The sequence below is a fragment of the Oryctolagus cuniculus genome, chromosome 11, assembly GCF_051225735.1.
Source record: "Oryctolagus cuniculus isolate XC-2025 breed Fujian yellow rabbit chromosome 11, ASM5122573v1, whole genome shotgun sequence".
NCBI classification, from domain to species: domain Eukaryota; kingdom Metazoa; phylum Chordata; class Mammalia; order Lagomorpha; family Leporidae; genus Oryctolagus; species Oryctolagus cuniculus.
In genome coordinates, this window is record NC_142877.1 from 107,778,129 (window position 1) to 107,803,184 (window position 25,056).

General features: G+C 44.8%; 1 protein-coding gene across 1 annotated transcript in view; it reads right to left on the reverse strand.

Moving 5' to 3' along the window:
* Nucleotides 1-2,802: 2,802 nt before the first annotated feature.
* The window catches only part of ALDH1L2 (aldehyde dehydrogenase 1 family member L2), a 62,893-nt gene continuing 40,639 nt past the window's right edge, over nt 2,803-25,056 (reverse strand). Inside the window, exons 14-23 of the mRNA XM_002711446.6 lie at nt 24,311-24,381; nt 24,125-24,230; nt 19,839-19,926; nt 19,245-19,338; nt 18,000-18,099; nt 15,295-15,393; nt 14,102-14,267; nt 12,208-12,313; nt 8,553-8,752; nt 2,803-6,082 (exon numbers count right to left, since the gene is read on the reverse strand). Coding sequence (XP_002711492.3) covers nt 6,027-6,082; nt 8,553-8,752; nt 12,208-12,313; nt 14,102-14,267; nt 15,295-15,393; nt 18,000-18,099; nt 19,245-19,338; nt 19,839-19,926; nt 24,125-24,230; nt 24,311-24,381 — 1,086 coding nt within the window. The 3' untranslated portion in view covers nt 2,803-6,026. The remainder of the gene's footprint in view (nt 6,083-8,552; nt 8,753-12,207; nt 12,314-14,101; nt 14,268-15,294; nt 15,394-17,999; nt 18,100-19,244; nt 19,339-19,838; nt 19,927-24,124; nt 24,231-24,310; nt 24,382-25,056) is intronic.

The following is a 25,056-nucleotide window of genomic DNA, read 5'->3' on the forward strand; positions in this document are numbered from 1 at the left end:
AAAGTTCCCAGAAAAATGGAATTAAATGTGTTTTGGTACAAAAAAATTTTTTTGAAATCCCTGCTTTTTTCTTTTTCTTTTTCTTTTTTTTAAAGATTTATTTATTCATTTGAAAGAGTTACATAGAGGCAGAGAGAGAGGTCTTCCATCTGCCGAACATAGAGGCAGAGAGAGAGGTCTTCCATCTGCCGGTTCACTCCTCAGATTGCCACAATGGCCAGAGCTGGGCCAATCTGGAGCCAGGAGCCAGGAGCTTCTTCTGGGTCTCCCACTTTGGTGCAGGCGCCCGAGGACTTGGGCCATCTTCCACTGCTTTCCCAGGTGTGTTAACAGGGAGCTGGATCGCAAGTGGAGCAGCCAGGAATCAAACTGGTTCCCATATGGGATACTGACACTGCCACCAGAGATTTTACCCACTACCACAGTGCCGGCCCCGTGTTTCTTTTTTTTAATATGCACATCTTCCATAAACTTCAGAAGTACCCTCATGGATGATTGGTAGATATTTCCCATGTGGTAGGGAAGACTCTTACCAGTTAACGGTTGGGAGTGGGCCGGGGATGTGAACGTCCCAGTGAGGTGTGAGGGGAGGCTGTAAGACTTCGGGGAAGGAAAGTGTCGGGGGCCGGCGCTGTGGCGCAGCAGGTTAACGCCCTGGCCTGAAGCATTGGCATCCCATATTGGATAACGGTTCTAATCCCGGCTGCTCCTCTTCCGATCCAGCTCTCTGCTATGGCCTGGGAAAGCAGTGGAAGATGGCCCAAGTCCTTGGGATCCCTGCACCCACGTGGGAGACCGGAAGAAGCGCCTGGCTCCTGGCTTCAGATTGGGGATTGGCGCAGCTCCAACCATTGCAGCCAATTGGAGAGTGAACCATCGGGTAGAAGACCTCTCTCTCTCTCTCTCTCTCTCTCTGCCTCTCCCCTCTCTCTGTAACTCTGACTTTCAAATAAATAATCTTTTTAAAAAAAGTATCTGTCATTCCGGAAAATGAAGAGGTGATTCCTTGGGGCCAGCACTGTGGGGCAGCAGGTTAAACCACCGCTTGTGGAGGCATCCCATATCCGAGTACAGGTCAAGTCCCAGCTGCTCTGCTGCCATCCAGCTCCCTGCTAATGTGCCTGACCGCTGCCAATCATGTGGGAGACCCTGATGGGTTTCTTGCTCCTCACTTCACTTGGCTGTTGTAGCCATTGGGGAGTGAACCAGTAGGTGTAAGATCTCTCTCCCTGTACCTCTGCCTTTCAAATCAATAAAGAAAATCTTATAAAGTTCTTAAGAAGATTCCTTGCTTTTGGAAGAAAGGACAAAATATCTTATGATGGGATATGATTCCTTGAGCCCCTGTCTCATGGCCACAAATGGAGTTAGGTTTGAGGGTAGTCAGCTCACCAAGGGGTGCAGAGATGATACGGTGGCATAACTAGTTATAACTAGTTAACCTTTAGGCAAGATTTACTAATTAGTAGGCAGAATTATAGAGAGAGAGCTATCTTCCCCCCACTGGTTCACTCCTCAAATGGCCTCAATAGCCAGATAGGGGTCAGACCAAAGCCAGGACCCAGGAGCTGCTTCTGGGTCTCCCATATGGGTGCAGGGGCACTTGGGCCATCTTCTGCTGCTTTCCCAGGCCATAGCAGAGAGCTGGATCAGAAGTAGAGCAGCCAGGACTCACTGGCACCCATGTGGGTTGCTGGTGTCACAGCACCTCCCAAGCTGCAACTCTTGGGTAACTGCAAAATGATGCTGTTTCTTTAACTGTTGATTTGATATGTCTGCCTTCCCAGGATACACCTGTCTCATCCAGGACCAGGGTACACTAAGTCCCCACCCCATTTGCATATCTAATTGGAGTACCACTCCCTTGCTTACAGAAAAGTAGAAGGCAGGAGAGTTCCCTCTCTGCCATGGACCCTGCTTAGACCACCGCTCTTGGGAGCTCTCCGCCATGGAGTCCACTTAGTGCTGCTATGTTTTCTGTTCTTTCCCCCTTGAGTGCACTGAACAAACCATTTGTGTGCTCTCTTCCCCACAACTCGGACGGACCTTCCCGATTATGGTGCCACTTTCCAGTTTTTTCTTTCTCGTTTATGGGCAGTTTGGCCAACACTCATGTGAATGTACGTTGATTCGTTCACTGCCAAATAAACTGTTCCTATTTGCACACAATAGCAGTGTCCACTTATTTCCATCTCTGCGCAAGACAAGAACCTGGATTACAAAGTTGTTAAAGTCATTGCCCACATCAGAGAGAAGCAGAGAACATCACTGAGTCACTGCATCCAATGACCCTGTATACTGTACTGTTGCTGGGGGTCTTGTTTTCAGGCAGAATGCATTTCCTTGTTAGGAAAGACCTTGGCCTTGTGAGATACTGTGTTTATCTCCGCTTCACAGACAGGAAGACTGCAAAGAGATAGTAAGCAAATTCCTGAGGCTTACCATGTAAGGCTAATGGAGCAGCGAGCTCCAAGGCTGGTCAGCACACTGGGGCCATCGTGGGTCCCCAGGTCACTATGCCATGGGCTCTGAAACGGTCTATCACATCCTAGCCCATGCACTTACCACGGTTTCTTTTCTCTATCTGTAAGATGGGGATAACTATCTCCTAAGAGGGTTTTGGTGAGAGATGAATGAGTTAAGACTATCATATGCTTGCAGCACATATGAGATGTGCCGATGGTGTAAGAATAGTACACAATGGTGGCAAACACGGGGGGAACCTAGTGGAGTTGCCTTTGACTCAGGAATTCTATCTCTTTGAATTTATCCTAATTAAATAAGTATGGCTTTGGTCACAAGTTTGCATAAAAGATTTATTGTGACATTTAAAACAGCAAAAAGCAGATCTAAATATCCAGCAATAGAGAACAAGTTGAATTAAAGCCACTAAAATGAGCAGAGGTATGTTTGTAGACATAAGACAGTTTATGCCATTGTTAGTTTAAAAAGCAGTTAACAAAATCATGTATGATATTACAAGAATTCTGTAAAAAAAGTATATTCATAGAAAAAGTCGAACAATCTCATATCATCTGAGTTATTTCTGGGCAGAGATAATGTTTTCTGTAATTTTTGTGATTATTTAATCATTTCACAAATCCACTTGGGTATTATTTGTATAATACTAGTAGTTGCCCTCATCCAGCGTGCCTCATGCCTTACCCACCATCCCTTATCTCCGTTAGGCCCAGGTTTCCACCGACAGCTTTATTTTTTGGAGGACGGGTAAGGGGAACCCTAGTGAACACATGGACTCAACTCTAGATGAAATAGGAGCGCTTCGAGGGTTTTTGGCAGAACAACCCCCTGTGCCTTCAAGTCGGACAGAACAATCCGAGGAAGAACGAGGAAGACCTTCCCAGGGGGCGTCTGCAACAGTCTGGGTAAGAGATGATGACGATGGCCTGGCAGTGGTGGGAGCTGGATGCAGGGTGCCTCGATGTCTCAGGTTTTTCACATATTTTGACGATTAGGATCACATTTTAAAAGTGCTTAGCATGGCACTGGGCACTCAGGAGGCCCTCAATAAATGATTACTCTTGTGTTAATATTATTACTGACATTGCTAGCCCTAAGGGTGGGGTGCTCGTATCTAGTTAGGAAGGCAGCTGATTTCAGTACCAAGTACAGGCCATGCAGGTGGTGAGCTAGAGGGAAAGTAGAACTGTATAGAGCGTCCACACTCCCCCTAGTTCAGGCAATGATCAGTCACAGCTTTATCCTGTAGCTTAGCAAAACAATCAGTGATCCGAAAGAACAGTAATGATACAATTACTCAGTGTGTTGATTAAACCCAGCAGGCTGTGGATCATTGCATTCCCATTCAAATTCACATGATGATTGTATGAGTTCATGGGACCTTTGATTCTTATCAGCTGTCAGATATAAAAACTCCAGCTGGTAAGAACTTGCTAGAACTTGTTATGGACACAGGAAGGTCAAGCACAGTCTTTGGGAGGTCTGTGGCTCCCTTGAGGATATTTGCACAATTATGTACCTGCACATGGATTTGTGGGTAGAAGTTAGAGAGGGTCCATAGCTTTTTAGGTTCTGATAGAGGTGTATGGCCCAAAGAAGATTAAAAGCACTGGCTACTTAGATTAATCCTAGAGGGTAAAACAAAATCAGGCCAGAAGAGCAGGTGTGTTTTTATCTGCCGTTCTATCACTAAAATAATCTGACAAGGTGATATTCTAAATCAAATGAAATCAATTTGAATGGTTCATTTAAATGTGACCACTTAGAATAAGGCCTTTGTCATTTTGCTCAAAGGTGAACTGCCATTTTGGTCCAGTGAATATTTATTCCAGTTTAGAATTTCAGCTGTGCCAAGCTCTGATGGTAAATTTAAAAATACATGATGAAAAATGCTTACCCCGGCAAACTGTGCTCTGCTGGCCATGCTGGGACCAAACCTGGTGTTTCCTCCTCTGGCAGGGTCTCGTGCCTCTGAATTTACAGCTGTTGCTCATTGTTTATTGATTCCCTATATCCCCTCCTGTTGGGCCTTGGAGTTTCCCTAAGGCCTTCTTCAAAGTCAGAGAAATAGGAATGTGCACTGACATTTACTTGGAAAGAGAAATAAATAGGTTGACTGCTCCATGATTCAGGAGCTCCCCTTTCTCTGGGCACCTCGGATGGTGATAATTTACCCACCTCCCTGCTCTGTCTGAAAGGGAAATGATGTGAGTGCTGCATGGGTTGTAACAGTCCCTATTCCTTAGCCGCAACTGTGATCCCCACACCCTGTGTGTGCATATTTATCTCATCAAATTCTTGCAACACCCAATGAGATAGGGATGCCTGTCCCTGTTTTACAGAGACCACACCTAGACTCTGAGACACTAGATAATACACTTGCCCAAGATCAGCCAGCTGTGAGCAGCAGAACCAGGAGGTATAAAAATGGAACAGTGTCCTTCAGGGACGAGTAAGCTGCTGCGAGAAAAGCAGCCTTGACCTTGTGCCACTGCCATTACGCGGCATTTCTCAGTACTGCTGAGTCAGGCAGCGTGTCAGGATGGCGGGTGAGAGAAGCAGCGTAGTAACTGATGACCCCTGAAAAGGACAGTGAGCAGTTAACTCAGCTGGGTTACCAACCTATCTCAATACGTTTTTAAAAGAGGGATGGAGGAAAACAGTTTAATATTTATTTACACTGCGAAGCACAGCCTGAGACGCTTTGCTTCCGTTGCTGCGTTGAATCCTGAGGGAGGTGGTGCTATCCCTGTTTGTGTCTAAGGAACACAGGGGAGTTACCCAGCATCGCTCAGATGGTGAGATGCTACGCTATGAACCAGAAGATCAGCCTCTCTACACTGTCACACTGTACAGTTCACTTCAGGAGTTACTTACTACCCTTTAAACCGTGGAGCCAAAGATCACGCCCTTAAATTTGGCGTACTCTTCAGAACTCGTACCTAGTTGGTAGATTCTCAGGAAATGTTTGTGGGTTCCTTACCCATCACAGTGGTTTCAAAAATAGAACATCAAAGGCACAGAGATGTATCTTATTTCCAAATATGAAAAAAAAAAAAAAGAAAAAAACCTTCACATTCCTTACAGGACACACTGTCCCTTCAAAGTAAAATCACAGGAAATCTGAATAGCCCGTATGAATGGTTCTGAGGTTAAGACCTGTACACCTTATACAAAGGTTCCAAAATGGCTTTTGTGTTACAACTGTGTGGTGTTGATGATTTCAAGATGGACAGTCATAAAGAGATTAGATGGGGGTGGGGGGAAGCACCTTGGTATGTTAGAAATATGTGTGATGTACAACATGGGGAAAATCCAAACAACTGTAAGTCATTTTAAGGTATAAAAGGCATATTAGAAAATACCCAGGCCTGCGTGTAAATGCCAGGACATGGGTCCTGACCCACGTCAAGGCCCGTGTGTCTCTGTAGTGGCTCGTGGTTGACACCTCCTTCCTCGGCACACCCAGGCGTCTTCTGAACTGTAGTGCACTGTGGAGAAGTGGTTCTGTCTGCCGGGGGTCCTCCGGTGAGGGTGGCATTGCTCTAATATTCCAGTGTCACTGTCTTGGTTTTGAGGTATTCATTTAGGGCTTCCTCACCTAAGGCAGAGAAAAGCAGTTGAGGAACCGCGTTCCCGGGTGGATGTGACGTCGCCAGACTGCTGGGCACAGGCGTAGGGGTACAGGCCACAGAGTAAATGGAAGGTGGCCTAGGCCAGCGCTTCTTGGGCCGAGATGCATCACCTGAGCACCTTGTTAAAGTGCAGCTTCTGGCTCCAGCGTGTCCGGGGATGGCCCTCAGGTGTGTGTTTCTTCCTATTATACCCCAATAATGCTGATGTCAGTGGTCCAAGGACCACCCTTTGAGCTAGAAGGGTCTGGCCCAACTACTGGCTCTTTGAAAGAACAGAGAATGTTTTGGTCAGTTTCAAAAATCTTTCTCCTTTACTTTTCTGCTTGATGACAAAACCCCACCTTTATCCTTTGTCCATTTGAACAGAAGTAACCAAGATGCTATCCTTCAGATTATATTAAATGGAGCAGAATTGAGCATAAGAGAGAAAGTTTGAGATCATATGGTTTAATCTTCTTGTAAAGATAAGAAGGGAGCTGATGTTATGGAGCAGTAAGCAGGTGAAGCCCCCCCCCCCCCAGCCTTGCAACTCTGGCATTCCATATCAGAGTGCTGGTTCGAGTCCCAGCTACTCCACTTGTTTTTTTTTGTGTGTGTGTGTTGTTGTTTTTTTTAAGGTTTATTTTTTTGAAAGGCAGAGTTACAGAGAGTGGGAGAGATAGAGATTTTCCATCCTCTGGTTCAATCCTCAAATGGCAGCAATGGCCAGGGCTGGGCCAGGCCAAAGCTAAGAGCCATGAGCTTCATCTGGATCTCCCACATGGATGCAGGGGCCCAAGGACTTGAACCATCCTCTGCTGCTTTCCCAGGTGCAGAGCAGGGAGCTGAATCAGAAGTGGAGCAGCTGGGACACAGACTGGTGCCCATATGGGATGCTGGTATTGCAGGTGGCAGCTTAATCTATTGTGCTACAACACCAATCCCAGCTACTCCACTTCTGATCCAGCTTTCTGCTAATGTGCCTGGGAAGGCAGTGGAAAATGGCCCAAGTGCTTGTGCCCCTGCCACCCACATGGGAGACCTGGATAGAGTCCATGGCTCCTGGCTTCAGCCTGGCCCAGCCCAGGTCATTAGGGTCATTTGGGAAGTGAAACAGTGGATACAAGATCTCTCTCCCTGTCACTCTGCCTTTCAAATAAATAAAATAAATCTTAAAAAAAATTTCATGGTGGGGGTGGACATTTGGTGCACTGGCAAAGATGTTCCTTGGGACACTTGCATTCCATTTCAGAGCCCCTGGGTTCAAGTCCCAGCTCCACTCCTGATTCCAGCTTCCTGCTAATGTGTATCCAGGAAGCAGTAAGTCATTGGGTCCCTGCCACTACTGTGGGAGACTCGGATTGAGTTCCAGTCTCCTGGCTTTGGCCTGGCCCAACCTTGGCTGTCGTAGGCATTTGAGGAATGAACCAGTGGATGGAAGATGTCTCTCTTCCTCCTTTTGTCTTTCAAATAACATTTTTAAAAACAACTTTTTTAAAGTTCACAGAAAAGTATATTACAAAAAAACTATCCATCATTTTAAAACATTTTTGGTACCAAAATAAACATATTTTACTCACATTTTTTCCACAAACTTTTTTTTTTAAAAGATTTATTTACTTATTTGAAAGGTAGAGATACAGAGAGTGAGAAGGAAAGAGAGATAGAGATCTTCCATCTGCTGGTTCACTCCTCAAACAGCCACAACCACCAGGGCTGGGCCAGATTGAAGTCAGGAGCCAGGAGTTTCTTCCGTGTCTCCCATGTGGGTAGCAGGGGACCAAGCAGTTGGGCCGTCTTCCACTGCTTTCCCAGGCACATTAGCAGGGAGCTGGATCGGAAGTGGAACAGCCAGGCCTCGAACTGGTGGCCACAAAGGATGCCAGCTTTACCTTCTGTGCCACAGCACTAGCCCCTTCTGTGAACTTTTTGAAGCGCCGTGGCAGTTAGTGTTCAAAGTCAGCTACTGCCTTAGAGGTGTAAGGGTCACTGCTCATGGTGAGTTACACCTGGGGGCATCACAAACTCTAAATCCCGAGTTGTTAGTCAGGAGGGTCGATCCTAAAAGACCACCAGCAGGTGAGAGACGGGCTTACTCATGTAAGTGATGGTCACTGCCCTCCACTCATTTCTCTTTCTTGGTTCTCAAAAAAACTAAACCCAGTTCACACTGAATGTTGGTGAAAACCCAAACAGGTTTTAGCTCAAATATATCATCCGTCTCTTTTGCCTTTCTACGTGAATCTTGTTTTTGCAGAGAAACACATTTATTTGCTCACAATTTGCTTTTCTATGTTGGAGTCAATTAAAACGTTTCACATTTAAAGAATCGATAGCCCTGTCATTCCAGATGTAACTCCCATGTAGGAAACGCCCTTCCAAGCAGAACACACATGCTGCATGCCACACACGAGGCAGGCAACAAAGGACCGCGCAGGATAAAAAGCAGAGCCGTACCCAGGTCTTTTCCAAAGCCAGATTGCTTAACTCCCCCAAATGGGGCCGCCACGTCCGTCTTGTTGTACGTGTTGATAAAGACAGTTCCTGCTTCTAGTTTCTCACTCACATACATGGCTTTGTTTATGTCCCTTGTGAACACCCCGGAGGCCAAGCCGTACTCGGTGTTGTTGGCTCGCTGCAGCACTCCGTCGATGTCCCTGCAAGGCGATTTTGGAAGACATAAAACTTCACTCAATGTAAAGTGAAACCAATCTCCTTTCATCCTCTCTGTGCTAGAGACAGGAAAACATCACTGCCACCTGCTTAAAATTTTATAAATGAAATATCCCAGGCTCACCTCGAAAGAAAGCCCCAATAAACAGACAACTCTAGCATTATATTTGTCATATACATTGCAACGCCTTTTGAAATCTGATCCCAAGTCATCGTTTTGATCTTCTCCAGGGGTTCTTGTTCATGGCCTTCCCACCCTCACCCCTCTCCTTGGGCTGCACTTCTAGATTCTCAAACATCCTCTGTTTCCTGCCGTCTCCAGCGTTTGCATACACAGTTCAAGGCTCCTTCAGTGCCCCCTGAATGCTTTCCAGAACCTGCCAGTCCTGCAGTGGACACTGCCCAAGTGTAGGGCCCAGGGAGAGGGTTCTGCAGCAGGCTGTCTGGGTGACCTGGGACACATGACTTCATCTCTCCATGCCTTCGTTTCTTCCATTGAAACATGAACATAATTATAAAGGGAAGTGCCTGCTTGTGGTGAGGGTGCAGTGAGCTAAGAGAGCCTGGAACCCAGGAAACGCTCCCAGCGCAGGGTTTTGTGGAGCAGGCTCTTTGGCCCTGTGTCATGTGTCTGGAGTAGGCTCTTTGGCCCTGTGTCATGTGTGTGGAGTAGGCTCTTTGGCACTGTGTCATGTGTATAGAGTAGGCTCTTTGGCACTGTGGCTTGTGTGTGGAGTAGGCTCTTTAGCACTGTGTCATGTGTGTGGAGCAGGCTCTTTGGCCCTGTGTCATGTGTATGGAGTAGGCTCTTTGGCATGTGTCATGTGTGTGGATTGGGCTCTTTGGCCCTGTGTCATGTGTGTGGAGTAGGCTCTTTGGCCCTGTGTCATGTGTGTGGAGCAGGCTCTTTGGCCCTGTGTCTTGTGTGTGGAGCAGGCTCTTTGGCCCTGTGTCTTGTGTGTGGAGCAGGCTCTTTGGCACTGTTTCATGTGTATAGAGTAGGCTCTTTGGCCCTGTGTCTTGTGTGTGGAGTAGGCTCTTTGGCACTGTGGCATGTGTGTGGAGTAGGCTCTTTGGCCTTGTGTCATGTGTGTAGAGTAGGTTCTTTGGCACTGTGTCATGTGTGTAGAGTAGGCTCTTTGGCCCTGTGTCATGTGTGTGTAGTAGGCTCTTTGGCACTGTGTCATGTGTGTGGAGTAGGCTCTTTGGCACTGTGTCATGTGTGTTATGGCTCACCCTTCCTAAGCTGGAGGCCAGAAGCTCCCCCAGGACAGGGATAATGTCTATTACTTTATCCTATAGTGTCACATCATCCGATGAGAGTGATTTCAGTTACATATGCTTATTCAACCAAAGGAGAATAAAGTGATCCCTTATATAAGTCTGGTAGCTTCCCTCCCTTTTGACTCAGTGTACAGTTGTCACTCAGTATCCTCAGGGGATTGGATCTGGGACCAGCATCCTTCAGTTACCAAAGTCCATGGATGCTCAAATCCCTTAAAGAAAATGGTGCACTACTTGTATGTAACCTACACAGTACTCCCATGCACTTTAAATCATCTCCAGGTTACTTACAACGCCTAGTATGATGTAAACGCTATAAGTGAAATTAGTCATACTGTATTGTTTAGGGAATAATGACAAGACAATCTGTACGTGTTCAGTACAGATGCAATTAAAACAATATTTTCCATCTGAAGTTGGCTGGATCCACAGACGTGGAACCTGAGGATATGTAGGGCCAACAGTGTGTAAATGGCCAAGCAAGTAGAGACATGAGCATGTTCCTCTCTCTCTTGAGTCCAGCGCCCACCTGCCTGTCATGGCGTATCTCACCTTTCTGAACCGCTCTTCATGCTTAAAAAATGCATGCAACATGTCCGGGAAATGCAAGCCAGCTATTTCATCTGCTGCTCCAGCAAAGAAACAGGATGTTCCCAAAGTGGAGGGCAAAAATCAGCTCTGTTCAATTCACCGAGAGACCACACAGGTTTCAACATGGAGCCTCCCAAAGGGTCTTTTAAAGGTCATCTTGACTATTCACAATTTCAAACTTGCCCATGCAATTTGGGACCTAACTCAGAGAGAGCTGAGACGCTCACCCTTTCTGATCTGGAGTGGACCCAGATTATTTATAGACTGGACTAGTGGCACAAAGGTGGCTTCTCGCCCTTTCTCACTGAACACTGTTGAGAGGCTGTAGCTTGGTAGTACATGGTCTACTTCTGGATTGACAGTGAGCATAGTGGTCACTTGAGCTAATAGTGCCTGGAACAGTGTAAATTAGCTACAGTCAGGGGGCACAGATTCCTCTCAGTGCAGTGTGTGTGTGTGTGTGTGTGTATAATATATATTTTTGCTTACTATGATAAGCAAACACTTGACTTATTTTATTCTCAGAATGACCCCTAAAACACTATACTGTTATTAACCTGATTCTAAAAGTAAACTGAGGCACAGAGTGGTTCAGTAACCAGGCTGCTCTCGCAGGTGAGAGGGCAGAAGGCATATTCTCGTCTCCTGCATCATCCTGCCAGCCTCTGGTGCTCTGTGGACCAATTGCCCATCGCCATATCTGTCTCCCCCACTGGAAGGTAAGCTTCTTGAGGGCAGGGACTGTGACTTAGCCACATTCAAGTCCCCCAAATGTAGCCTCCGAGGTCTGCATGCTCCACACTAAGACAATCCTATACAGGGGAATTTATAGTGGGCAAGAGGGGACAGCAGGTATAATTGGATCTGTGTTTCAAAGGCTTCCTACTCCAACCTAGCATCCCCCAAAGTCTCTTACAATCTGAGTATGCCTGTCAAAGAACTCCGCATTTGGTTTCTGTTCTTCAACTGTTCATTGGCTGAAGCAAACCTAAGGTCATTCTGAATCACTGTGTCTGTACCAAGAGACGCCGTGTATTGCATGCTGTTTTGTGAGCTCCATTACTGCGTGGCTCTCCTTGACACGCCACACACTGTGGGAAGTGTAACATAGAGTAGCCAGCATTTTGACTCTATGGTGATGGCGAGCGTTCCTATGAGAAGCTGAGGATCAGGCTTTCTCCGGCTCAGTCCCTGATAACAGCAGCATCGTTTTGGGCGACATAAAATTCCACAGATGCTCCCATCAGCAGGGATGTAAATGTGAACTCTCATTCTGTTATTTTGCAGTCATTTACCTTGTTCTACACATTTCCACTGCCAACTCTATGAAAACTAAAATTTAATCAGATAAAATCCCATTACATCCACCGTTAATTTAGGCTACAGGCAAAGTACTTTATGATCTCCAATGGTTGTTAGGAAAAGCATACTTTCCTAATTACTTAATTGTTTTTATGATAGAGAATTAAACGTTCACTGATTTCATGTTCTGTAGGTAGCACAATGGCAGAGGGGGGAAATATAGCCAATAAAAATAAAGTTAAATTGCATCCAAAGAACGTACCCATTTTGGAATTTAGAAATGACCATAATAGGTCCAAAGGACTCCTCTTTGGCAAGGTACATGTGATCTTCCACGTCTGTGAACACAGTTGGTTCCATAAAAAAGCCTTTTGGAAAGAAGAAAAGAATCTCTACTATAGGTTAGGCCATTTTCAATTCATATTACATCTCAATTCAATTACTTTCTAATTTCTTTCCCTCTGTCTCAGTAAAACAAAAAAGAGCTTCATTTCTCTATTTGGTGTTAGTTCTTATTTTTTATGTTTTTATGAAGATTCCAAATATACATTAAAATAGGTAATAGAATAAATAGTAAAATAAACATTAATCAAGTAAGATCCAGGTGTAATTTTCATTCTCAAGGATTTCAATACAAGTCTAAAAAAATAAGGACACTTTCTTACATAACTACGACGCAGTATCACACCTCTAAAGTTAATGCTCACTCATTGTTCATACTTTATATTTCAGTTTCTCTCATCTGGAACAATCCTTTTTTCTGATGATTTGTTTGATTTAGGATTCAAATAAATTCTGCACGTTGCCTTTGGCTGTTAGATTTCTTGAGTGTCTTTTAACCTAAGATATTTCCTCCTTTTGTCTTCCCCCTATTTTTAATGCCATTGACTTGTTAAAGATACCAGGCCAGTGGTCCCATGAAATATCCCACATTTTAGATTTGTCATTGCTTCCCTCGGATAATATGAGTTTCTCGGTATCATGTGTTTCTCTCCTCTCTCTCTCCACCTGAATATTAAATTGTGGGAAAATACAAAATTTACCCTCTTCAGCATTTTTATGTACAGTCAGGATAATTAAGCATGTGTGCAACCTTCGCCATGATCTATCTCCAGAACACTCTCCCGCTTGTAAAACCAAAACTCCATGCCCAGTGAATAAGAACATTCCCTTCCTCTCTGCCCTCTCTATTTCTGATACATGGAACATCTGCTCACAGGTGCAATTAGATTTGGATTAGGCTTTGTTGGCAAGAACACTTGCCAGGTGACAGTGCACATCCCATGGTGTATCCCATCAGGGGACACACAGTATCCAGTTGTCCCCCTGTCACAGATGCTCAACTCGACCAGAGGTTTCAGGCAGTGGCAGCCTGACCCCTCCATTGCAAAGCTGTGTTTTCCGTTCATGGCTAGTGGACAGCCTCAGGGGTGACACTTTGGTACATTGCAAACACCAGGTCCCTATCAACCTTTCACCTAATAACATTAACCCGGTGCTTGGCCAGGCTGAAGCTGGGAGGCAGGAACTCAACCTAGGTCTTCCACCTGGGTGACAGGGATGCGGTCACCTGAGTCAGCACTGCTGCCTCCCAGGGTCCGCATCAGCAGGAAGCTGGAGTCAGGGGCTGGCACCAGGTGTTAATGCCAGGCACTCTGATCAGGGACATGGATGTGTTAACTAGCCTTCTAACCGCTACAGCAAATACCCATTCTGAAAAACGAGCTCTCTGCACGAGTGTCATGACACGGGGCCGTTCACACATTTTGGTAACAGATTCTGCTTTAGATAGCAGGAGGGCATCTCTCTGGCTGGCTAAGATTAAATCTCAAAGTGCCAAGCATCGAACCCACCTGCATAACACTCATTACACTGGTTCACTGCCAGTTCAGGGCCAGTCACCACTGCTGCTGCTTTGACTTCCACAGCCTTGTAAAGCAGGGTGAACACAGGGTATCTCATTTTACATAGGCGGAAACTAAGGCTCACAAACATGGGGTGGACCACGGTGCCAGTGCAGAAGCAGCCAAGCAGGACCCAGAAATTAATTCTCGTGCACACGTTATCAATGACACTGTTGACTTTTGCAGCCAGATGGTGCCACAGTGAAAAGTGTGATCACCCATCCAACTCAGCCCCCACGGAGGTGACCTTACCTGGCCTTTGCACTTGTCTTCCTCCGTACACCAGGGTGGCCCCCTCTTTCACTCCAGCCTCACAATACTGCAGCAGCTTTTCCAGGTGGGCCTTATGATTCTGGGGCCCGTGATCAGTAGATCTGTCCAGGGGATCACCGATTTTCATCTTTTTAATTTCTTCCACCTGTGTGTTACCCGGTCCACAAAACACAGTTCACTGTTAATAATCACAATGGATACTCCGGACTAGGTGGGTATCGTGCTAAGGCGATTATAGACGTATTGTCATCTAGACTTCACAGCACACTGCAGGTAGGCAGCTATTATTTTCATGTTACAGAAGAAGAAACTGAGGCCTGGAGAGGGTAAGTGACTCAAATGCCTATTTGTCTGATTTCCTTGGCATCTACCCTCGGGAAGAAGGACCACCCTTGCTGTTTCGGTGGGCTGGAGTGTGAGAAATTGGCTCTGGAGGAACAAGAGCTAGATGCTGGCTCTGCAAATGTAACCATTCGTGTGTACTACTACCTCCCTAATGACGCGGTGCATGCTAGTGTGTCTTTTAGTCACAGAATCTCTGTGAACGTTCTCACATGTACAGAGCCGTCGTCAAGCTAGGGGGGTTCTTAGTTATTTTAGTGGAGGAAGTGATAGTGCTGTCACGTTAACTGCAGACCGGGGATTCGTAAGGATCGAGTGCTGTGTCTCTCAATCGATTTAGAGATTTGCATAAGTCTAGCTGTATCTCTCACATATGCTACAAACTCACTGCAATGCCTAGATAATTAACTGCTCTGGTGCGGACTTTATCAGGTGTTTTCATATATGAGGGTGCTTCAGAAAGTTCACGGGGGAAATATAATTTAAAAATAGGCTTATGGGATAGGTTAGCAGTTAACATGCTGGTTAGGATGCCCATGCCACACATCAGTGTACTTGGGCTAGATGTCTACCTTGTCCCCCCCCATTTCAGCTGCCTGCTAATGCTAATGCTGGGGTTTTGTGATGATGCCTCAAGTAATTGGGTTCCTGCCACCCAAATGGAAAGCCTGGCTTGGGTTCTTAGCTCCTGCAAGCTTTTACAGATATTTGGGGAGTAAATCAATGGATAGGGGCACTTCCCCCTGCCTTTTAAATAAATGAAGCTTTTAAAAAAATAGAACAGAAGCTATTTCTAGTCAACGCCTAGAGCGAGTGTGCAGATGTCTCACCACTCTTGTCACAAATTCGTCGTGGATGGATTCTTCCACAAACAGCCGCCCAGCCGCAATACAGTTCTCGCCCTTGTTGAAAAATACTGCTCCCATGCCCTTCAGCAACAGAGGAGAAAAGATGGTTATGGTTATCTGAGAAGTCAAGGCTGTCACAGAATTGCACATACACAGAGGATTAGGTGTTATTGGAAGGCAACTGACCACATAAAGAAAGCATAGGCAAGGCCCTTGATCTTGTTAGTGATGAGAAAGACTTGGAGATCATCAGTTCTGTTTCTTTTATTATTTGTTGGAGATACTCATAGCATATCTTTAGGGATGTTTGTTTCTCTTTTCCTCTTTTGGTCCATGAGCACTTTAACAAATGCATGTAACAATAAGGATTTACCACCAAGAACAAATTTTATGTTGTAAGAAAATCTTGATTATTCTATACATTTAAATGTAATACTTGCATATTAACTTTTGCTTTTTTTTAAAAAAAAGGCCTCTACATCAGTTTGTATAATCTACAAATGCTTAGAAAGCCTGTCATGCCTCCCCTAAAGAGGGAAGTCTATCTTTTAAGAAGAATTTTGAAAAAAATCTTTGAAATGAAAGCACTCAAAACATGAGAAGTTTTGAAAACTCAGACTTATAGTTTTGTGTGTATTCCCTTTCTAAATAGTTTCTAATTCACTTCCAGGAAATTTCTCTTAACTAGGTAATACACACACACACACACACACACTGTACATTCAGGTTTTTTTTTTTTTTTTTAAGATGTGTTTATTTGAAAGACTTATGGAGAAGGAGAGGCAGAGAGAAACAGAGAGCTCTTGCATCCACTGGTTCACTCCCCAAATGGCCACAATGGTAAGGACTGGGTCAGGCCAAAGTCAGGAGCCAGGAGCTTCTTCCAGGTCTCCCACGTGGGTGCAGGGGCCCAAGCACTTGGATCATCATCTGCTGCTTTCCCAGGCACATCAGCAGGGAGCTGAATTGGAAGTGCAGCAGCCAAGATTCAAACCGGTGCCCACATGGGATGCCAGCACTGCAGTTGCTGGCTTTACCCGCTTAGCCACAATGCCAGCCCCTATACTCAGGTTCTTAAAATGATGAGTTGCAGAAATGTGTTCCCATCCTCTCCTGTAGAGTCTGATGGTGTGGCTAATACCAGACTTGCCATTTGGGAATAGAATGGTCCTCTGAGATTTTTTCCATGCTTACAGGTGTTTCACCCTTAGTGATATTTAGCCAGTCCTTTGTATTCATGTTACGTAGTCATGAGTGGGAGATACTAGTGAAGACTAACGTTGAGGTTGGTGCTTTTAAGAATACAACAGACTACACAACAGTATAAGAAAATCTTCCTTCCCTTTATTTTCTTTTCCTCAATCTTTTCTCTGGAAGGTTCTGGAATATTTCTCTCAGAAACCCAGAGGAGTCTTGACCCTTAATATCAGCTCCTGTGCACCCAGCTGTTGTCTGTCACTGAAACCTCCAGATAGGCCGTGCTCCAGCCCTTCCCAAGGGAGTACTTGGGATGGCTTCACTCCCAGGCCACTCCATTCTCTTTGGGGTCCTTGTACAATGGGGTTGCCTGTGGGCATTCATTAGGGTCTCAGGCAAGTGGCCCGGTGAACAGATCCTGCTCTGAGCACAGGCTTGAAGACTGCACAGAACCACAACGATCTGAATATCCACCACTGTCACAAGAAAGCTTAACACAGCCAGGGCTCAGAAATGGAGAGTGCAGACAAGGCCAATGTAGCTATTTTTTACCATTTAAATCTTACTTCAGAGGGCCAGCATTGCTCTGCAGGGGGACCTGCAATGCTGGCAGTGCTCCACCTGCAATGCTGGCAACACATATGGACACTGCTTGAGTCCTGGCTGCTCCACTTCTCATCCAACTCCCTACTCATGCTCCAGGGGAAGCAGTGGAGGATGACCCAGGTAGTTGGCCTCCCACCCATGTGGGAGACCTGGATGAAGTTCCAGGCTCCTGGCTTCAGTCTGGCCCAGCCATGGCCGTGGTCTCCATCTGGGGAGTGAACTAGCAGATAGAAGATCTCTCTCTCTCTCTCTCTCTCTCTCTCTCTCTCTCTCTCTCTCTCTGTGTGTGTGTGTATGTGTGTGTGTGTGTGTGTGTGGCTCTTCTCTCTCTGTAACTCTGCCTTTCAAATTAAACAAATCTTAAAAAAATTTTTTTTACTTCAAAATACGTTTTTATATTCTGAAGTAGTTTAAAAATCACAAGGTATTGCCAAAATGGAATGAGTTCCTGTGTCCCTTCCACTCAGCTTTCCCCATGGTAATATCTTACAAAAGCCACGTTGTGAAAACTAGGGGATTGATGGGGCCAAGTACCTTTTAATATGGAACCCTGTGTCGTGTCTAAAAGTCTCACCAGAGTGCGATTTGTAGGAACAGATAGAAGCAGAGCTGTTCCAGCTGGCAGGGTGAGGTGTTAGGGAGCAGAGGTTGGGGGAGACACGAAACCCCGCCAGAAAGCTCTTGAGCTATATGGCTCTGACTTATATTCTGTTTTAAAAACACTTTGATATGGTAATTTAGAAAGGCGTCATTTTTAAGAGATTTAGTGCTCTGAGTATGCCCAAAGGTAAGCATCAAGAGGATGCTTTCCACTTAAGACTACACAGAGCCAGATGTCTTCGTGAGACCCCTGGCCCATTCCCTTGGATCTGACCCCCTCTCACCATTCGCACGGCCTTGTCAAGTTCACAGTCGTTGAATATTATAAGTGGAGATTTGCCGCCGAGTTCAAGGGACACTTTCTTCAAGTTGCTCACAGCACAGCTAGAGCAAAATAAATGGGACACGAGCACTGAGTGGCTCCGTCTGTCTTGCTTTTTTAACCAAAAGTAACTGCTTGGCATGGAAAACATCACTGAGCCCCAGAAACCTTAAGAAGCGCACTCCAGGACAAAGCATGCGGGGCACAGTGGTGCTTACTGTTGCAGCTGGGTGACAAGCACATGGAGCTCATTACGCTTTTCTGTGAGTTTTGTACATATCGGGCATTTTCCGTAATAAAATTCTGGAAACTTCTGTGGTCAAATCCTGATAGCATCTCATAGTTACATTCACATTCTTTAGGAATTTTGGTGACACAAAGGCCTGGCAAGGAATTCAGCCTCTAACCAGACTGCTGGAACATTTGGGGGAAAATACAAACTCTCAAAAATACGTTATTTATTTCCCTCTTCTTAAATATTCTTATTTAAAACATTTTAAAAAGTTAACCCCCAAAAGTGTAGACTTAAGAAAAAAAAATCACAGAATTCTATTCTCTGGCTTAATGGCTATTGTTCTTATCATTTTGATAGGCTTATTTCTGGTCTACATCCTACCATTGCTCTCGCCTTGTTTGACAAAGTCAGGGTCATCCAATATGCACAATTTTATACCTTATTTTTCATTCCATGTATCATTGTCGGCACATTTTTTACTCTTATTAAAAATTCTCCATGAACACGACCAGTGCTCCATTTATTGGCATACTTTAACTGTTGCCTTCTTTTGGACATTCAGACTGTGGGCAATTTTTAAAAAAGAAACTAAAATTTCTGCCTTTTGGGAATCATTTTATAAATAATCCAGACTTGTCATATACAAGACAATTTATCTTTTCAGGTTCTGGTGCTCCACAACAATTTGGGGACACGGCTTTAGTGCAGACACTGTTTGGTGCTCACCTGTTAAAGCTGCTGGTAGCATGGGGAATTTCAGCTTAAGTCTGGTTTTATTGCCTGTGGGCTTCGGCCCTTTGGAGGCTCTTTTATTGTATTCAAGTATTTCAATACGGCAGCACTAAGTAGGTTTCTGGTCTAAATTTGATGTGTCTCCCTCCCACCCCCTCACTCCAAAAGTTCTTTATTTAAATGAAAACAGAAGCCTGGTTTAACAGAATTGGTCCCAGATTGAGAGAACAAAATCAGTACCTCTTCATGATCTGCTTGCCAATCAGAGTGGAGCCGGTGAAGCCGAGTTTACGGATATCAGGATGCTCCGAAAGACGCTGTCCTGCTATACCGCCTGGGAATCAGGAGTAAAACCCAGATTATGCATCACTCAGGTTCCCATGCGGAGCGTGGGTTTGAACTCACTGAAGTCAATGCCTAAGCTTGCATTAAAATCTAAGTTTGACATTCTCTGTATTAATTACCAATTGATCAAAATCTAAAATAATGTTCGCTATACAGTGTTAGCCACCCACACCCCCACAGGAATGGGTAAGGCTTGGTTGTTATCATTCAAAGTTTTTGGAAATTGAGATGGAGCCCCTCAGGGCAGTGTGACGATGTTGGTGTCATCCTCCCCATGACCTCCCCCCCGTGCACCCACCCAGCCAGGCAGTTCCAACTGTAGATGTCAGCACATGGTACGGACACTGATCCTGTTTGGTGGTGTGTATTTAGTTGTAATGTAGTTGTAATTCACAACTCCACTGAATTCCCACTCACCTGGGAAAGCAGCCACTCAGCGGCCCCTGGACCGCTCCTGGGTATAGCAAAGTGGGTCAGTGGAGGGCATACCTGAGCCCGGGATGATGTTGATCACCCCCTTCGGGAAGCCTGCTTTCACGGACAGCTCTGCGAACTTCAAGGCGGTCAAGGGCGTGACCTGAACAGGAGCAGACAGCAGTTACCTTCTTCAGACTCTGTCCTAGACCTGCACTCGCTTTTCTTGTTGGCTGTAGGAAAGCTCATTTTTATTTTACATTGTATTCAGCGATGTTTATTTTACTTACTTTCATTTCAAACTCACAGCAAATTTGCAAAAAAAAAAAAAAAGTACAAAGAATTCTCTATATCCTTTCAAATTCCTCAGATGTTAACATCCCCCCCCCCACACACACACATGGGTGTTAGGGACATTTCTTTGTGGTCATTGAGTATGGGAAACTCAGGACTATACACAAGTATGATTCTCTCACCTTTCTTTCCAACCTGTCCCCCATTGTCCTGTGGATGTGATGGGGGGACTAGGCAGGTAAAACAGATAGGTGAGCTGGAAGATATTCCTAATCATTTCTGCCTCTAGCCTTGCACTATAACTCCACCGCTTACCTGTCAATCCAGTATGCCCACTTTCCCATGATGCACCTGTGTCCATCCAGGACTAGGAAGGTGGAGACGCTGTGATGGCCATGTGGAGGTGCCATGAAACTCCCAGAAAACCTCCCCCACACTAACCCCCGTCCAGACTCCAATCCGCTTGTATGTTCAGCTAGGGCACCGCAGTGAGGTGACTGTTACATGTGGGAACGCCTCCTTTGATTTTTGGTTTCTGGACCTTGCTTATGGGTCCTTCTCTGGTCTCTTCCCATGCTCTCTTCTCCTAGGCAAGTCTCTGGCCTCTCTCCACGTGGGGTTGCCCACTATTGTACGAGTGCACACTCACTCTCTTACATAAATCCTGCCCTCAGGTATGCACCTTACTAATGCCTCTGCTTAGAATTCTTATCTCTGTGGGTGAAAACCTAGAATAAAAATTGAGATACTCATTCCCATAACAGATGATCAACCTCATTAGTCTCTGGTTTTTCCCTTCTTGGTATTTCATTTTGTCCAAACGAGCAAAACCATATTTTCTTATTTCCCCTTCTTATACAAAAAGGGGCATACAGTGGAGCTGACTTGAACGTCTATTATAGTAGCACATGTCTCAGAAGCACAATGAAATCATACTTTCATGCTCTACAAACCAATGCTAATTCAGTCTTAAATTAGTACTTCGTCAGTCTGCTTGGTCCCTAAATAAATGCAGTGTGCAAGGTCCACTGAGGTGTGAAGAGCGAATTGTGGACTTTCTATTTATGTATTTTGAGTGACATTTTGGATTAGAAATAAATTGTATGTACATAACTCACATCCGTTCTGTGGTGGGCAAAGGCACGCTCCGTCTGAAGCTCGGTCACAGGGTCTGTGCCGTGTCCCAGCGCAGAACTGGAGCTCCCCAGGGGTTAGGGGGTGGCAGTGGTGCCCTGACAGGCTCAATTGTTTTCAGAGCGTTGCCAGGGAATGTGGTTACATTGGGTCACAGACTCAATGTAAGGGGAGAGCGAAGTGTTCATGGAAAAATGGGACTAAATAATGTTTATGTTGATGAAAAGAAATTTGGAAATTCATGCATAGTTTTTCATAGCACACATTTTCCATGAACTTTTGGAAGAACTCTTGTTTAAAAATTTTTTTTGTATCAAAATACCAAAAAAAAAAAAAACAAAACCTGATCTTTTTATTCTACCTTCCATGAACTTTTTGAAGTACCCTCAGATAGTTAGTTAAGCAAACCAACTTTCATAAAATGGATAAGTGGCCACCAAAGAATTTGCATAGATGTCACACACTAGGGCAGGGTGTTTGGTCTAGCTCTTAAGACACCCACATCCCATATCAGAGTGCCTGAGTTCAAGTCCTGACTCTGCTTTCAAACCAGCTTCCTGCTAATGCTCACCCTGGGAGGCAGTAGATGATGGCTCAAATGGTTGGGTCCCTGATACTCACATGGGAGACATGGATTAGGTCCCCAGATTCCAACTTTGGTCTGGCCCTGCCCTGGCTATCGTAGGTTTTGTGGGGGTGAAAGGTCTATCTGTCTCTCTTTCAATTAATTATATTTTTTAAAAAGGGGGGAAGAACCATCTACATTCAGTCCTGTTCACACACGGCTTGAATACCTCATGCCCATCTGGATGATTAAATACCATCACTGTACAATACTGTCAATAAAATTAAAACAATAATTCCAATACAATGATGGCAACTCTGGGTTGCTAATTCTCAGAATTAGCATGACCCATGAGTAAGCTGTCAATCACTTTTCAGTCACAGACAGAGCCAGCCTCATTTGCACAGTGTCAGGCGCAGATCTGTGCCCTCAGTAAAAGTTTCTGGTATTTGGACATCATTAGGCTTGTTCACATTCTTCAGTGCTGAGCACTCTTGCTGGGGACCAGCTACTGGCTCTTCACCCTGGCTGTACCACAGAAACAAATGTGAAATTTTGAAGCAGTGCCAGTACTGTGCTCCAGCCTGGGTCAGTCAAAACAGAATCTTGACCAACAGAGCCCAGATAACATGACTTTTCGTTTGAAGACACTTGGCTAGAAATTGCCTCCTCTCCCCTCTGGGTCTGCCTCTTGCCATTTCATGGGTGGTGCTGCGGAGGGGCTGCTGTCCAGCACTCTTCGACAGCGCTGGGGAGTTAGCACAACTCCTTGGAAGGACTTGTCCCTGTCTATGACACAAACACATGTGTCTTCTAGCTAAATGATCCTGCTACTAGCAACATACCTCATAAATGTGCTTGCACATGTGCAGGATGACGTGTCTATAAGGTTATGAACTGCAGCGCAGTTTAGACTAACAATAGGTGGAAAAATCTGAAGATTCAGATCTTAATTATGGATTAATGAAATAAAATGTGTTCTTGGAAACTGAAATATTACAGGATATTGTTTGTCTATAGAATACTGTTAAATAAAAAGGAAATTTTTAAAATAAGAATTGCCTTGGTAAGTATGCATAGAACTCTACTGTGTGCTTTTAAATTTGATTTTATTGTGGTAAGTACACTTATCATGATATTATTCTTTTAAATTTTTAAGCATAGAATATAATATTGTTAATAATAGGTACAACTTTGTACAGCAGATTTCTAGAACTTATTCATGTTGTTTCCCTCTCCTTCCTCACTGGGTTTTTAATGGGTTAAAAACTATATACTCATATGTAGATTTTTGTTTAAATATGAATATATATAACTATAAATAGTCATGGAAAATTTTCATTTATTTATTTATTTGAGAGGCAGAGAGCGCGAGTGAGCTCCCATCTACTGGTTCTCTCCAAATACCCAAAATGACCAGGGCTGGACCAGGCCAAAGCTGGGAGCCAGAATCTCAATCCAGTTGTCTCAAATGGGTGTTAGGGACCCAAGTACTCGAGTCAGCACTTGCTGCCTGTCTCTCAGGGTCTGCAGTAGCTGGCAGCTGGAATCAGGAGCCAGGGGCAAGCATCCAACCCAGGCTATCCCAGATGGGACATGGGTGTCTGAACTAGCATTTCAACTGCTAGGCCAAACACTTATCCCTTGAATCATCTTTTAATTTCATTTTCCAGAAAACTTTTTGAAGCCCCCTTACTTATATGTACGTGACTGTAGATGCAGATTATTTTCTCTGGAAGACCTAAGATACTAATAAATAAACCATTAATCATATTGGCTGCCTCTAGGGAATTAAACTGATTGGCTGGGGCGTAATGACAGCTTTTGCCTATTTACTTCTCTTAAGACATATGCATTTCAAAATTTTCGAATGTATACATATTTTAATGAAATTATTTAAAACTTTTTATATTTTAATTTTTTTTATTTATTTGAAGGGAGAGAGAGAGATCTCCTATTCTCTGGTATACTCTCCAAATGTCCACAACATCCAGGGCTGGAGCCTCTAACTCCATTTGGATCTCCCATGTAGGCTGTAGGAACCCAAGTATTTGAGCCATCACCTGCTGCCTCCCAGGGTGTACATCACCAAGAAGCCGGATTGTGGAGTGGTGCCGAGACCTGAACCCAACCACTCCAATTTGGGATGTGGGTATCCCAAGTGGCATTTTAATGGCTAGGGTAAACAGCACTAGGTAGTTATTAAGGATGAGCATGTACTAAGGTGAGAAGTTGTCTGTGGTACATGAAAAGCTCTCATAAGCTGCAACCCATTTTTGCTTACAGCTATTCTGCGTATAAAGGCATGGCTCTGTTTTAAGTGTCTAGGAGAGCAGGTGACTGTAAACCTGGCCCTGTGGCATCGTACCTGTGCCGGCTTGAGCACCAAGGTGTTGCCTGCTGCCAGGCACGCAGCACTTTTCCATGCCAGCATCATCAGCGGGTAGTTCCAGGGGATGATAATGGCACAGACCCTGCAGGGGGACAAATCGACATCCTTGGTGGTCTCGAGTGAACAATCTGTGAGTCGCTCAGAAGCCCCTTGTTGTCTTACCCAAGTGGCTCCTTCTTGGTGAAGGTCAGATTGCGATTTGGACGGGCCTGGTTGATTGGAATTGTAGAACCCTAAAGAATAAAAAACGTTGATTCTGATTTTATTCATTTAGACTAGGAAATTTAACCTCAAAGTCCATTTTCTGCTCTTGTTTTTTCTTAGCTGATAAGAAAAAGATGTGTTTGATTTATTAAAAAAACATATCCATGACCAAAAAAAAAAGACTTCTTTCCCAGAACAAACACAATACTCATTTAGTCACCACCCATTCCCAACTTGTTGGTGTGGCAGAGAATGTTAATTGCCTGCTTAATGTCCACTCTCTCCTCTGTCCTTGTGAGCAGAATCCCTACCTTAATAAGCAAGATGCCCAGATAAAATGTGACTCCCAGTGTCTATAACAGATAGGGGTGGTCGATGACAGGTGAAAGCAGAGGGCATCGCAAGAGGAATGCTCAGTAAGTGGGTGACTCGCCTCAGACAAGCGCTCTTTTACCCTCCCCTCCTTTCTCGCCGATTGCTTCTTCCTTCTTTCTGCTCAGAAGGTTGCTGGGATGGCTGGCACTTCAGTGTTGTCAGGAGGCCAAGAGACAGCCTTTAGTGAACAGGTCACAGAGTGCTAGGGATGGCTTGGCATCTGTCTCATCCACTAGCCCTGCCTGCCTGCCTGCCTGCCTTTGGACCTCGTGGAAGTGAGGTAAATAAGTGACAGGAAGAAATAAAGATCATCAATAGATTCATTTTCA